This window comes from Tympanuchus pallidicinctus, unplaced genomic scaffold (assembly GCF_026119805.1).
Source record: "Tympanuchus pallidicinctus isolate F22 unplaced genomic scaffold, pur_lepc_1.0 scaffold1, whole genome shotgun sequence".
Classification (NCBI taxonomy): Eukaryota; Metazoa; Chordata; class Aves; order Galliformes; family Phasianidae; genus Tympanuchus; species Tympanuchus pallidicinctus.
The window spans coordinates 92,646,887-92,662,947 of NW_026294618.1; the positions used below are offsets into that span (position 1 = coordinate 92,646,887).

The 16,061-nt window shown below is 41.7% G+C and overlaps 1 protein-coding gene across 1 annotated transcript in view; it reads right to left on the reverse strand.

The window, feature by feature from the left end:
- The window catches only part of PARP1 (poly(ADP-ribose) polymerase 1), a 28,350-nt gene that overhangs the window by 6,931 nt on the left and 5,358 nt on the right, over nucleotides 1-16,061 (reverse strand). The window contains exons 5-15 of the mRNA XM_052695806.1: nucleotides 12,598-12,694; nucleotides 11,148-11,264; nucleotides 10,466-10,642; nucleotides 9,897-10,038; nucleotides 8,237-8,377; nucleotides 7,634-7,876; nucleotides 6,770-6,838; nucleotides 5,834-5,966; nucleotides 4,502-4,697; nucleotides 3,180-3,308; nucleotides 834-917 (exon numbers count right to left, since the gene is read on the reverse strand). Of these exons, the coding sequence (XP_052551766.1) occupies nucleotides 834-917; nucleotides 3,180-3,308; nucleotides 4,502-4,697; nucleotides 5,834-5,966; nucleotides 6,770-6,838; nucleotides 7,634-7,876; nucleotides 8,237-8,377; nucleotides 9,897-10,038; nucleotides 10,466-10,642; nucleotides 11,148-11,264; nucleotides 12,598-12,694 (1,528 nt within the window). The remainder of the gene's footprint in view (nucleotides 1-833; nucleotides 918-3,179; nucleotides 3,309-4,501; nucleotides 4,698-5,833; nucleotides 5,967-6,769; nucleotides 6,839-7,633; nucleotides 7,877-8,236; nucleotides 8,378-9,896; nucleotides 10,039-10,465; nucleotides 10,643-11,147; nucleotides 11,265-12,597; nucleotides 12,695-16,061) is intronic.

The window sequence follows — 16,061 nt, forward strand, 5'->3', positions numbered from 1 at the left end:
ATAGGCCAGAATATGGCTCCACAGCAACAGGTGTACACAGGATACTTGAGAACAAATAAACAGAAGCAGCAATAGAAATCATCCCAATCCTGTAAGTATCAAAGGAGTAAAAGGGGCAGCTTTATTCTTTTGCACATAGTAAGTGCCAAGGCTTGCTCAGAAAAAAAAAATCTAACGGAATTATGCTTTCCAGAAAGGAAAATAAAGGTACGTGCGTGGATGTGTTCTAAGAAAGGTGAAATTAAAACTTCCTTTAAACAATGCTTTCCCAAGGTGCCCAGGAGTAAAAAAAACAACCAACAAAAAAAACAAAACAAACAGCAGCATATGCTGATGTACTTTTGCAAGCTCTTTCAGGCAGTACTATGCAGTGATCCTTGGAATGGTCCATGTCATGATGTGTAAATACAGTAGTCATCAAGCCAGATTGCTTCCTTGGGTCGACTACTTCTACCCTCATGTTCGAACAGATTCTCTGGGGTGGCAACACCAGCTTCGCCAGCTGAAGTTTTGATACAAAAGCTTGAAGTAGGTAAAAGCACTACATAAACTTTGAAAGATACAAACACTGCTTAAACTTTTACAACAACAAAGAGAACTAATTAGTTCATCGTGGAAACCACATACTCTTCTACACCTAAGAGCAAGCTCAGATTCTCACACAAATCAGTAATCATTTACATTTCAACAAAACGGTTTCCACCAGTCCTTTTAAGATAGAAGCATGCACCCTCTTCCCATTGTCTCTTATATTATGCAACAACAAAAGAAACCTCCAGCAACACACACAGCTCACCATTCACCCCACTTGCTCAAACATCTGCCACACTCACTTGCTGAACTTCATTAAGGATGGAGTATGCACTTTGGATTTGTCGCTTGCTCAGTTTCCCCAGTGGCATCTTCTGCAGGTCAATCTGAAAGTTAGAAACAATTAAAACAGGATTTCACTACACTGAAACTTTTGCAGCACTATCTCTCTGGTTTCCAGGGAACAAATCTGTTCATGTTTCAGACTTGGTATTAATCAAGGAATGGTATCAGAAGGACAGTGTTTGCTACTGAAAAGATGTCCTATAAACAAAGCAATGCAGCAACAGGAGACTAAGCGTGGCAGAGTAATACAAAATGCATCCTAAGTGTCTGACTGGGATTTTAGTATTAACCTACTATCAAAGGTGCTTCTGAATCCTTTTGGTAAGTATACATTTCAGGCTAACAATGAAGCAATATGAAAGAATGAATTCTTGCCCATAAGATCTTCTGTATACACATGTACAACCTAGACACTCTCTTCCAGCCCCCAGCTTTAATACTACAATAATCAATGGACAAATGTAAAGAGGTTACAAGATACTTCAGATATTTCACATCCATGACTGAAAAAAAATGAAAAGCAACTAAGTCAGAATTGATGCCTTGACTGCCTACATTTATCTATTAATTGATTTCATTTGTCACTGTTCCTTTTGTATTCGTGGATCCTGAATGAGTTTGATTTGCATTAAATCTTTGCACAACTATGGGCTGCCTGAATACAAAAGCACATGCAAAAGTAAACACCAATGGAGTCATTTACCACACATGTACTCACTGGACTATTTACAATACTCATCATACACCCTGCAGGTGAAACTAGCATTTACTTTACTTGGTGGGTTTATGAGTCAGCTCAAGGACAAAAGATTCTATGAAACCATGTACACGGTATACTATCTGGATAAGCTATATGTTATTCATTCACTACACAACAAGGAACCCTGGCTGTGTGCAAGTCTTCTCTGCAAGCTGAACTCAGAAGATGGTTCTGAGCTACAGAGACTGGTTCAAAAGCTCTGAAGTGATTTTTTTTAAACAGAGATTTCTACCTTGTATTGGGCTAAGGAGAGCTGCTACTTTTTGCTGCTACGTATACATACAGTTACTAAGAGGAGCCATGATGGATGCAAAAGAGAAGACAGACTTCAAAACTGATCATGTGTTGAGGACAAATTTGAAGATTAATAGTGTGAGGAACACTGAGGGGAACATGAAGAATTAGCTGCAGAGCTGCATGTGCCAGGATGTCATGAGGAGCGAGGGAGATATTTACCCATGCAAGAGGGCAAAACACTGGAACAGACTGCCCTGTAGCCATCAGCCTCATGCAAGGCAATGACTTGGATAACTGTAATAACACTTTCTACACTTGGTGAGGGGAAACTCTCAAAAATTAAGTTAGAAGCAGGAAGAAAAGTGCTTCAGAACTCACAATTTAGGCATAGAAAGACTGCCTAGATAGAAGGAAAAGCTCAACAGCAGGCTTGTTAGATGTATCATACAGCCATTTTCAGAGGATGGGGAGAAACATGAGACTAGGAGAAAAAACTCCTCCTCTAAAAAAAAAAAAACAAACAAACAGCTGTCCAGTAGCAGCATGAGATAAATCTAGTAGGAAGCGAGTCCTACGATTCTCATGTCTCCTACAAACGTGCAGCTGTAGGAATTAACAGAGTTTGAGTTTTACAAAGCCAGATGACATCCCAATAGATGATCTAGAGCCTTTTGCCAGTTCCAAGTACAAGCTATTATTATTGTTTCAGAAAAACAATCAAAAGAGACCTTGAATATACACAAGAACATAACTAATCTACAGCAATACAAGATGTAGGGCAATACATCTGAAAACATTCAGATAACCTGCTTAAATATGAAGTCTTAGAAGAAGACAACTAAGCTGGCTGAAGAAAACTGACATCTGTTATCTAGAATCTGTCTGACTTGTATTAACACAACCTGCAGGATCTCTGCTCTTTCAATGCAAGCAGAGATACTACCAGACTGATCTCTAAAAGTTGAAAGAAAGAAGAAAGGATGAATAGAGGGTATCATTAGAACAAATGAGAAATAAAACAACAACAAAATCTATAGTTTGATGCAGTTCAGAAGGAGATTGATACAAACATTCCCCGCTGTAGAACAAAGAACACGCTCATGTGCATCATAAGTAAGTTACTACTTCCACAGCCTGTCAAACCTTGGTCAGACTCTTGACCTTAGTCAGTGCTGATCTAAAACTAGCAGTGACTTCTGCAAAGTATGATACACCATGGATTGCAAAGAACTTACTTCAGGCTGTGCAAGTATGATATAGAGAGAAATAGAAGTTATAATTGAGACACATGCATGCGCGCAGTCACCTCAAATTCCACCATAGCTTTCTTCATGCTCTCCACATCAAAAATCATCTTAATAAGGTCTTGGATTGGCTTAGCAAGCTTTGATTTAGTCCCAGCACCAACTGTCAGTTTCTTGACAGCTTCTTCATCCTGGGAAGAAAACATAGTACCAGAATTAGTAAAATCACAAAGGAAAAGGTAACAGACTGGCAGCCATGGTATCCAGTCAAAACCAATTTAGTGGACACATAATATTACTAGCCTGAAGTTCATAGGAAGCATTGGATGCTGGTCTGACTTTTTGGAGCTAAGTGGTGTCAAAAATCCACCTATTCAGTAACTGGGCAGAAGTGTTTCAAGAGGCAGCATTGTAAAATAAAGGCAGAATTAAAGGAATTGAACTGCGGCATCTCTGCTTTATCTCAAACAGCAGTATTCACTTGTTCTGCAAGATTCTGTTGCAGACACCACGGTATGAAAAAAAAAAAAAAAAGAATGCTTATTTCATTGTTTTATAACAAAGTAGAGATACAATACTTAGTTTCAGAACATTTTTATAATAAAAATGGCCATCAGTAAGTACAGGCATCATCAGTTAGAAGCAATACTTCCTAGGAATTTTCCTGGGTAGAGTGTTTCATCATAAAGCATCTGCCAGACACTTCAGTGCCATCGCCCACTGCAGCACAACAGACAGTTTCCTGCTGCAATACTCAAATTTCCAGAAAGAAAGCTAAGCATTGGCTACTTCACGCTGAAACACAACATCCAGTAATGTGGCTACAGAAAAATGCAGTGTCTTGAAAACATCTTCTCTGATGTTTTTATAGCTACTAGCAGCATTCAGCTATGTCACCTGAAAAAAGGTTAAGTTATGGGTGTCTTTATCTACGTACATACACTCCCAATGGGCAGAAGGAATAGAATTCCTATTTAGCACAGATGTCTAAACAGCCAAATCCTACTGGTAACAAATATTTTCTCCTCCTCAGCTTGCTCAACATGCACCCTAAGCATTGGGCTGCATAAGATTTTCACCATTTGAGAGGATTTTGAATGCAGAAAACAAATGAAGCGTGTCTACTTTGTCTATTTTAAATAAAATAAAACAGGGAGTTTGCGAAATGACTGCTTACTTCATTTCAAATTCTGTAAGATTACACAGAGTAAACAAGAATAATTGTCCTCCCAGCAGTTTCCTTGCTATGCTTACGTTAATTATTTGTGCAGCAAAACCCCAGCACTTCATCCCTCAAGTAAAGTGTCAATGAGCACAGAAGAGAAGAGTTACAGGAAAGCAGCTGAGCAATGCTCCACCTGGCACAGGGACATTTAACAGTTACCTGTCCATAGTCTATTTCCAGTGGGTAGAATTTTTTGGGATATTTAGTGAAGTTCTTTGAATGCCAAGAATTGCCAGTTTTCTCTTCATACAAATTTAGGAAGTGTTCAACAGCATCTTCTTTTGATGGCATCTGCTCCAGCTTGTTACTCCCAATGACAGTGCCCACACGACCCCAGGATCTGAACACCCAGTACCTAGAGAAGCGAAATGCGAGAAAAGAGCAGATGTAAAGGCTCTGGCTCTAGATCTTAGTCCAAATGAAACTGATTCTGCAACTGTGAATCAGCCATTTGCATGTCATTAATTTAAGGAGAGACTTTCTGCAAGAAAGCAACAGAAGAGCCACCACAGAGCCTATGTCCAACAACACGTGTAAAGAACACCTGCTGTAAACACACCAGATGTACAGCTCTGAAGATAAATGCATGCACAGCCAGAGAGAGAAGGGGACTTGAGTCAATATTTTTACAAATACACATCTTCAGTCTTTTGAGTTCATGTATTTAGGGGAAAAAAAACAACACACATACTTAAGCCTGTGACTCAAAGTCATAGAGTTCAGATTCTTAGGGACAACAGAAATAACTGAAGTATTTGTTTGTTTTGTACTAACATTAACTTGGATAGCTTCAGCAATCAATTTTTCCAACCTGTCAGGCAGAAAGCACAGGTGTTGGGAACCCTCCATGTGAATCCAGATCCAAACTCTGGATCACAGATCCAGATACAAACTCCAAATACGGGAACCAGCCGCATCCCTCTCAATTTCTGTATCTGTTATCAGAAGCACAACTACTGGACAGATCCACCACATTTGATAACAATCACCTCCTGACCTTTCACTGCATTTTGCTAAGCCTCAGTACCCCTCTAGGTCAGAACTACACTGTGATGTTAAGAGACAGAATCTGATTTTGTTTCCCAAGGTCACAGCTCTGCAATTAGAAGACAAAATTAAGTTGGACAATATGGGGAAGATTCCCAACATTACATACTTCATGATTGGGCTCCTAAATGTTAAAACAGAAAAACCTGTATTTTCATGGGCGGCTGTCAGTCACAGAGCACTGTGATTTTCCTGCTATCTTCTTTGGACTGGGTTAACTGGATATCTTCATATGTGCCTCACTCATTCCAGGATACACAAATGAATGCTACCAGACAATTCAACAGCTCTTCCTCTGCCCCTGCCACCTTTTTTAAACAAACACATCTATCCATAACTCCTTACAAGAACATTGTACTCCTTTCTTGCTTTTGTAGAAACCAAAAATCCAGTACTTACTAGAAAAAAGTGAAAAAAGACATTTCTAGGGAAAATTGAACTCACCTGCTCTCTCTGTCATCCTCTAACAGCTGCAGTTTGTAATAGGAATTTGTTCCTTTCACAATATCCACTAGGCCAAGAGTTGCACTGAAAATCTTTCCACCTTTTTCAAAGACGTGAGCAGAATCCTCCAAGCCTACAAGGAAGGAACAGAATTAGAACACAGAGCTTACTATTTTAGCTTTCTTTCCTACATTCATGTTCACCCAAGTGTTTCAAAATTGTGAGAAAATTAACAAAATATCAGAAAGAACAGTGGTAACATGCTCATTAAAAACTATTTGAAGCTTACTTTCCAACACATTGTAGGTACATGCTTTTAAGTAGACTGGAATGAACCTCAACCCTAACTTGAAAAAAAAATTGTACATTTGAGAAAGGACAACTTAGAATCTAGCCCTGAACACTGCATGACTGGCTAGAAGAATTCTCAAGAGAGATATAGCTTTACAGTTGTCACATTAAAAAATGAACTGAAAAAGTGAAGGCTGGTCTTAGTTGCAGTATGAATTCTAAGGACAACATCTGTACATAATCAATTTGGAGAGTAGCATCATTTGCCCCTGCTCAGAGTCTTTGAGGCAAATGCTTATGCCACAGCCACTGTCACTGCTGCCTGAGCCTTTATCCACTCCTCTAACATGTTTCTGAAGGAGAAAAATGCGTATACCTTAGTTTAAATGGACCTCCTGAAAGATGCATTAGAATACCCTAGAATGTCCAAGATTTAAGGCAAGGAATTCTTGCCTTCCTTAGATAGCAAGAAAAGCTGTCTTAAAAACACCACTTTCTTTTACAGCATCCTTAACTTTTACATTAATGACTGAAAAACCTTTTCCTTCCACAAGATAAAAAAATATATATATAAAAATAAGAATGCTGCAAACAATCATGAATCCTGAAGACTTTGGTGAAGGCTCAGCTATTGTTCTCACTCACCAGAATCCGGATCTACTGCTGCTCCACCTTTAACTGTTAGCTTCATTTTCTTTTCAGACTTGCTAGGTCCTGCAGGGATAAGAAGAGAATTTTTTCCTACATAGGCAATACAGTTTGACTTGAATCAAGATATAAATTCTCAATTTGCATAATTACTACGTTAATGAGGCTTCAAATCAGATTCCCAGAATAAAACCACCACACTTCAATGGCTTTTCACCTGCCTTTAGCAGCTAATTCACAGCAGCCACCCCCCCAGAAGAAAATGAAAACCAAGATCTCCCCAGATAACATCTACCTTCCTTCCTCCCGACCCCAATATTGTTTTTCCAACTACACAATAGATAGAAGTCACATTTGTGGTTGTATTTAAGTGGGACTTTAAAACTTCATAGGGCATGTGGGACAGACATTCAGTACTCTTGAAGATCCTGCTGCTGTTAGTGCCAATAACACGAAACTGGTTGACAAGCTAAAAGCCTGGGGGCTATGGAAAAGAAGCTGAGCATATCTAATGGTTTTGTTCACTTTCCAGCATGAATAATGCAAGCTTGATGTGGCAGTTGTGAAGACTACTGCACAGTGGTGATGGGCTGACAGTTGAACTACGTGATCTTAGTGGTCTTTTCCAACCTTAATGATTCTATGATTTTAAGAGTGCCACTGAGACAGAAGCTGTCAAGAGATAGCTTCAAACTCACTTAAACCTGGTCTTACCTAAAGCTTGATTATTTAAAATTTACTATGAGGGAAAAAACAATCAGAGAACTCTAGGAAAGGATGAGGCTAGACTATACCCAGATGTTCTTTGTGCACACAGAGCATTAAACAGGGCCCTGGAGAAACAATCACTTCATTCTTCACCTTGTTCTTCTTTGACCTTCCCAGCACTCTTCATATTTTGGGGCTTGCTGCACTTCCCATCCACTGCCACCTCCTGATGCTCTGTTTTCACCTCTGCACCCCAAGGTGAAATTGCATGGAGAGAGAGAAGCTCCTGAAAGCTCTTGCTGGAAGATTTCACATCCTTAAGAAACTCCTCTGAGACCACACGAACTTTGGCATCCTTCACTTCTTCCATTTTCTTGCTCATTTTCTCCACCTCTTCTGCAGAGGCAGAAAAGGGAGGAAAACAAAAACAAACAACAGTGAGGTTTCAAGACTTCAGCCTCTACTTCTGACAATGATTCAGAACTCTGTAGAACTTCGAGGAGATGCATTTCCACAACATTCAAAGCTGCAGACTGGACTACAGCAGAAACACATTTTACTCGATTGGTCCAGCCTTTACGGCACAACCCACATTTTTGCTAGGTAAGTAAAACTCAACCAACTCACATTTCCTTTTACTTTTCCAAGGCCACATGCCAGTGCAAACAAACTCCCTAATCCAAACACTAACCCACATAGAGCTCTAATCAAGTACATGCATCCAGTGCTACCAGTGACCACCCCAAGGCTGCTCACTCTGTGTGCTGATGCAGAGGGTGGCCTTGTTAGCTGTTGTTGTCATCTTTCCTCCCAACTCCTCCACAATATTCTTCACTTCCTCCTTGTTCTTGGACAGCTTTCCAAGAGTCAGGATCTTCATGTTGGTCAGGGGTTTGTCTAGGGGTTCAGAAACAAAACAACACATTAGTGACAGGCACAGAGTTCCCCACACAAATAATAAGCAGAAAGAGACAGCATCCCACACGCTCAGAACAATCAGCACAGCCTGCAGGGAGATGAGTCCAAGTGGTCTGACTAATGAGTGGGAGAAAGCTTCCATTCTCTAAGGGAGATGACAAATCACATACAACAAACAGAACGAATGGAAGGCTGAAAAGATGTGTATGTGGGCACATTATTTGCCTGCATTTAGCTGTTGTTTTTTTTTTTTTTTTTTTTTTTTTTTTTTTTTTTTTAAGTCTGCTTCAGAACTGTCTACTAGTGACTTTGCTCAGCTTCCCTCTTCATCTGATGACTGGACAGCATGAAAGGTCCTGCCTCTTCAAAAGGAAATGTGCTTTTGAGGAGCTGGAGAAAGTTTATCTCTCAAACAACAGCATTCTCACACGTTACAGTACATTTGAGTCTCGATTTTACAGACAGTTCAAAGTTGGAAGCTGGCTGAATCATGCAAACCCTGCAACAAGCACACTGGTAAGCAGTTGATGCTTCACTACTTTATAGTGTCAATACTGATGCAATGAGCTTTGCAGTGCAGGTGGATCCAGGGCACAGTGAATGTCTGAAAGCTTTTTCTGCATTTCTAAAGATGAATGCTAAACTGAAAGGTTTTTGTTTCCCCCATCCACCATCACAGACATAAATGAGTTAGGCTGCTAGCAAACGAAGTAATCTGGGCTTAATTCTAGCCAGTAGTTTGTACTTACTTTCAGAACACATTGGAATGGGAATCAAGTTGCCAGTTAAAATAACGTGATCTGGCCAATATTAGTTAGACAGAATTGCTTTCACCCTTTTCACCAAGTAACAACATCTCCCTGCTCTCCAAACTACAGCCAGGGCTAAATAAACTAAATAAGAAGTTACAGTGGACAAGGCACATTACTAAAGGGTGCAACTTGTGCCAGTGGCCTATATGGAATTAGTGGAGTTGAACCATTTGCCAGTTTGCAGGTTGGAGACAGCACACCTGTTCTTGCACAATGCTAGTCAGCAGTTGTTGAGACTAAGTACACAGAGAGGATTTCAAACAACTTCCTGACCTTAAAAACCTAACACTGGGTGTAGAATACGGAAGCTGGTATTACTGACAAACCTGGATGCTCCCCAAAAAACCAAGTCAGAAAGTATTTCACAGCAGATCTCACTTGGGACACAGGCCTTTAACTCTTTGATTCATTGTGAACACATTATCAAGAAATACCCAAAATGATTTGTCAGAAAAACAGTAACCACACACACATGAAAAAACAATAAGATCCCAAGCATGTGTGCCCAATGAGCCAGAAAAAGGTCTTGCTTTGCTAGGAAGAGGTAGCACATGACAATCTGCAATTCTGTTTCTTACCAGGAGAGTTCAGACTGCTCAGGGGTAAGAGAACCACAAACAGCAGGCCTGTTTAAGGGGCCCATTTGGATGGAAATGGCATCAAACACCACCTTGAACTCCACTGACCTTGGGGTGTAGAGACAGTCTCTGTCAAAGGAGCAGATGCAGATGGAGGTGGTGCGGAGTTCACAGTTGCTGCCTCAGGAGGGAATATCCTGTCCTGCTTCTTACACTTAAACTTTTTGAGATAAGGAATTTCACGAAATTCCTGTATGATAGAAGCATACAGATTTTAAAAACAACAAATACTACTACAAAATTTAAAAGCCAAGTTAAGCACTGGCCAGATTGTGTCATTTACCACAGGTCTCAAAGGATATCCAAGATACTCATATTAAGATAGGCAAATATCCACTTCATTGATTCAGGAACCAAAGCTAAAGGAGAGTAAATGACTGGTTTTAAATCAAATCAGCAATATCTCTTTTAATTTAGTGTTACTGGGAAAAGGGGTGACTTTGTTCTATATTTACTGCCCCCAGAGAGATGCAGCTGTGACAAGATTCCTCTCTGTCACAGCTGCTGAGCACTGCAGCACACTTTGCTCTCCAGCATGCAACATCCAAACTCCTCACAAAAGGAAGCATCAATTAAGAAGCATGCTTCAGATCATCACATTTACAGTCAACACCCACCTTGGGGATTACCCAATCTTTCCTGTTGGGAGTCTGTGTTTTAGCCACACACTTAGTCCAGGCAGTAATGTCCCCTGAACAGTAGTATGCATCGCTCTTGAACACAAACTGCCCCTTACACTCCTCGCAGGGAAGCAAAGCTCCAAACGCCATCCCATCTGCCACTCGGTCCAAGATCTAAAACAACAAAGAATACAAAACTGGCATTCAGGAGAGCATAACCCCCACACAGAGCCTGACCAGACAGCACTGCTGGAGAGGGAAAAAAGTAGATGAGCTACTGCATCTGAGCACAAGTATGTAGGTGGGAACGTAGGCTCAGACAAGCCCCAGTTTTCCTGCCTAGAGATTTTCTTGGCCATTTTGAGTCTAGACACTTCCCACATCTCATCCCACACTCCCTACAGCCTTAATAAACAAAAACACTTCATGTGACATGTGCCTCTAAAAGAGAGAAACCTTTTGCCAATTACACAGTCTGAGATGTGACTTTTTCAGAAAGCATGCCAGAAAATAACTAGAAAATAACGCAGTTTTTGCCTCCTCTAGTCTACAGTAACAGTCAGGAGGCAATGTGAAGCACCACAGCCAATGCGCTTTTGCAGAGCAAGTGACAAAAATACCTATCAGCTGGGACACTGAAGACCCAGCACACATGCAAAATGACCGCAGACCAACTTACTGCATTCTCCCCCGAAGGCACCTCCTGCTTGTTGGCGATCAGCAGCTCTTTCAGGTCATTCGTGGAGCAGATCTTCCTCAGCTCATCCTTGATGCCCCAGATCAGTTCTGTCTGCTCCTGTGGACAAAATCCATCAGCTTAGCTACTGGCTGACAGTCACTACTGAACACCCCCTAATGCAGCATGGTGAAGAACACCAAGAGCCAGCAGCTTCACCACAGGAAGAACCACACGTTTTATCCAAACAACTAGATCAGGTCTTTAAAGCCACATGCTTTAGATTTCAGTATGGATATATATGCACATGACAGCTTTCAAAAGTACTCTCACAAGAAGATCGCAAGAGAAAGCTTGGCTTTATGGGATTCTGTATTAACCAGTGCTTCTGCATTGTATATGTGAGAAGAAAGACTGTGGAACAACTCATAGAGCACTACCCCATACAAAAAGATACAAGCTTTTATAGCAAAACAATTAGCTTTTAGGTGGAGTGGAACCTGTGTTTCTACCACACTTCTACTCTCAGTGTGTTCTCAACAGCCTCTGCAAACATCATCAATCCAGTTCACACTGCCAACAGCAGGGATATCACTGCATAAGAGTGTATTGTATTAAAATAAAAATCACAAATGCTGGAACACATTGTCCTTACTTTAAGACACTTACGTGAAATAAGTACTTTTAGATCAGAAACATGAAATGGCCCAGACAGGCCTGTACATTCTTTCAGGCCTTTCTACAAAAGGTGAAAGGGTTAGACAGAAAAGAAACATCCTAAGAAATCAGATCATATCATTTTCTTTACAGCTCCATTAAGTATTAGCTTTAGCAAAGCTGCTTGTTATTTTTTTTTCTTGGAAAGTACCTACGCCAAACTTTTAATGAATATAAAATTCTTACAGCTCCATTAGGAATTCTTCCCACAGTATTCCAAAATTAAAAGGTAGAAAGCTGCAATCTATCACACTTTGTACTCAACAACTGCTTCTCATTGGGTGAGAGAGATATGATCTCTTAGTAATCTAATTCCACACTTTGCCATTGCTTCATTTTTACAGTGAGTTCTTTATTGGTTGCCAAACTCTTCTGAAACAGTGCTTGTTATCAGAGCTTCAGCAACCACAGTCAGATGAAACAGAAAGGTTTATGAAACCAACTTCTCTGAGAGAAAGAAGGTATTTAGCCTAATCTATTTAAATCTAATAATCCTAAGTCCTAGAGAAGTTCCTTCCTCTATTTCAGGAGACAACAGCAGGGAGAATCGCCTTCAGCAATGGCTTTGCAACAGGCCACCTCCCGTGCCAAGACATAAGGACCAGCTGTACTGCAACTCTGCTTCATCTAAGCAGCAGGTACAGTTCCTATCCAATTACCACAGCTCTTCAATTAGTATCTGATACTGCATTCTTCTAGCTAGGCAGCTTTTAGGATCTAATCAGCTAAAACTCACCTTCAGCTGTTTTTCCTGCTTTGATTCTTTTTCTTTTTCTTTTTTTGATTTCTTTTTTGCAATCACATTTCCATCTACCTCTTCTCCTTTTCTCTTTCTAAGAGAGAAAAAATAAATAACATACATAGTGAAAATAAGTTATTTAAATGCCTGTCCAGTCATTAAAATGGCTCACGTTACTGACTGTTGATATCTGCAGAGACTTGAATAAGTGGCAAGACCACTTTTCAAAATTCCTCAGTGCTACATCACAGACACATACTTGGCTCTGCAACAACTGCCTCAATTAGATCAGGCACACTTTGGGGCTTTTCACAGGATAATCATGATCTGACAGAACAGCACATAAAATGCTACAACACTGGGAACTGCAGGCATATTCAGCCACATCCATACTAGTTACTCCAAAGGCATACACAAGACCCACGAGAATACATACACCTCTCCACATATGAAGAGGGGTAGCAATTGAAGTTATTACTACCATAGAATCATCACAGAACGCCTTGTGTTGGAAGGGAACTTAAAGGCAATCCAGTTCCAATCCCCAGCCATGAGCAGGGCTGCCACCAGCTCAGGCTGCCCAGGGCCCCATGCAACGTGGCCTTGAGCACCACCAGGGATGGGGCACCACACCTTTTCTGGTCAACCTGTTTCAGCGCCTCAGTGCCTTTTGGGTAAAGAATTCTCCACTTAACATCCAACCTAAATCTCCCCTCTTTTAGTTTAAAGCCATCTCCCCCCAGTCCTATCACTATCAGACCATGTTAAAAGTTGGTCTCTCTCCTGCTTATCAACTCCCTTGAAGTACTGGAAAGCCACAGCAAGATATCCCCACAGCCTTCTCCTCTCCAGGCTGAACAATAACAACTCCCTCAGCATAGGGATATAGGAGGGGTGCTCCAGTCCTCTGAGCATCTCTGTCCTCTGCTGGACATACTGCATTCTTCGTGTACTGGAGACCCCACGCCTGGGCACAGTACTTCACGCAGGGCCTCACAAAGGCAGAGCTTGGAGGAACAATCCCCTTCCTCCCCCTGCTGCCAACTCTCTGGATACAAGAAAGGCTTTTCCAATAAGGGTGGTGAGGCACTGGCACAGGTTTGCCCGCAGAGGTGAAGGACACACCGTCCTTGGAAGGATTCAAAGTCAAGCTGGACAGGGCTCTGAGCACCTGATCAAGCTTTAGGTGACCCTTTTTAGTGCAGGGAGGTTGGATTAAATGGCCTTTAAGGGTTTCTTCCAATTCAACGATTCTACAATTCTGGGACAGCAGATGTACTCATTTTAATAAGGTACCGCAGGGAAAACAGACACTTCCCAGCTAGCTCCCCTTCAGACTGGAATTGAGTCAGATTTTGGAAACCAGATGGGAAGAAGTTCCTGCCTGCAAAGTATTCCCAGACTGACTATGGTTACATGATGTACTATTGTGCAGCTTTGTGTGAGGAAATTTACTGTTATTAGTTGAACCATTACAGATGTGCATGGAGAAGGTACAGGAAACTTCACACAGGAAAGACTAGAAAAAAGAGAAAGCCAAACAAAAGCCAGGGATTTTTGCAGGATTCTGAATGATGAGACCTCATAAGAACATTCAGGTTTCCAGAGCCACGCCACCCCCTTGGTCTGCCTGTATCAGTAACAATAAATCACTCAGTGCATGCTCTCATCACGAGGAAATAAAATGAAATTTTACCCCATTTGGGGCAGGATGGGCCTGGAAATTGAGGTAGAACATGAGCACAGCTTGGATGTTCCACTGCACTGTCAGACTCTGTCAAAGAGTTACACTCATTTAAAAACATCAGACAGACTTAAAAGTATGCATAAGCTGTGGCTGTTGGGTAGATCAAAGTTAACATTCTCAATTGCTCTTCCCATTCACAATACTGTTTCCTAAATGGCAAAGACAAGAAACAGCAAGGCAGGACTGGATGCAGTCCAAGCACAGCCATGCTTCCAAAGGTCCCCAAGCCATCCAAGAGCGCTCTTCTGCCTTTGGCTGCAGGCTCCACAAGGTACAAGCCTAGAGCATCCATTGATCACTGCAGCACCAAACACAAAGTGCTCACCATGCAAATCACAGCTCCTGGAAGCTTAACCAAATCACAGACAGACAGAACAATCAGGGAAAAAACACACCAGCATGAACACAATGCACACATTGCTGTACCTTCCCAAGCCAGAGGGCTTCATCATGCAAGTATTTAGGATGGGTGCCCAAACACTGTGCATCTGCAGTGTCTCTCCTTGGCAGGCTGAGAGCCAGGGTGCCTCCAGCAAGCCAAGGCTGATGGCTGCGTAGCAACTTGCCTCCAAAAGGAGGAAAGCCAAAACACTGGAAGGCAGTCACCCTGCTGGGAAGCCCCTGGATCAAGGGAAACCATCCAAGTCCCAGAAGGGATTTGTATCTCTGACAGTTTCTCAGAGGGGGGGACAGTAGGCTGCTTTGCGTGTACCCAACAGCTGTCATACCTGCTCCATCCAAACTGCAGTGTGAGGGGATCATACTGATTGCAGAGAAGTATATAGCTGGAAGTTTCTTGCCTTCTCTTCTGTCCCTGTCTATGCCCAATACTTAAAGCAAACACCAATTGTTGTTTCATACAGCTTCAAGAAGGGATGGACAAAAGTCAATTCATCTTCCATCGGTCTAAAGTCACAAATTTTACAAAAAACTAACAAAGCAGACACTCGTTGACACACACTCTTTTTACCTGCCATCACTGGGACCAGTCACTGTGCTGCTGCATACAGTCTTTCTCCTGCCGGGGAAGGGAAAGTCTATGCACTAAACAGGTACAGTCCAACAGTTTGCTTAGAAGACTGGCACTGACCAGACAAAACAGAACACTTCTCACCTCCCTGGAAGACACAGAACTACAAGATCCACTCCAGCTTTAAAAAAGATGATGAGGAAGGTGAACTGGTCCACTCCCAACTGGCCCTTCTTTCCCATCTACTCCGTTTTTCATGTTCTCATGAGAATGAAAACAAAGACGTAAGGACAGCAACCTTGGATAAAGCAAGCACCTGATACAGGAAGGAAATGGAACCCCCTTCCTCACTCCGTAAAGGACTTGCAGATTGTTGCTGACACGACTACTTACCCTCTGCTTCAGATAATCTGTAGCTAATTGTGTGCTGCCTGACAACACCTCCAGAATGAGGCTTTGCTACCGTACTGAGCAGCAGTTCCATGCAGGGGAGGACTGCATGTGTCATCCAGCAATGACCAATGAAAGAAGCTAGGATCCTTGCAGGAAATCTTCCCATTTTTGTCCTTCAGAGGGAAGAGATTTTTCCATCCTATTCTTGGTAGCATTGCTCAATGCCTCAGTTTCACTCACCTGCAACATGTATGTGACATCATTGCTCTTATGCAAAGGGCTGACAGCAGCTCCAGTCAGAGTGTCTCTGCTGAGCACAGGCCAGACGTGCAGAAGCAGCAGATGAATTTG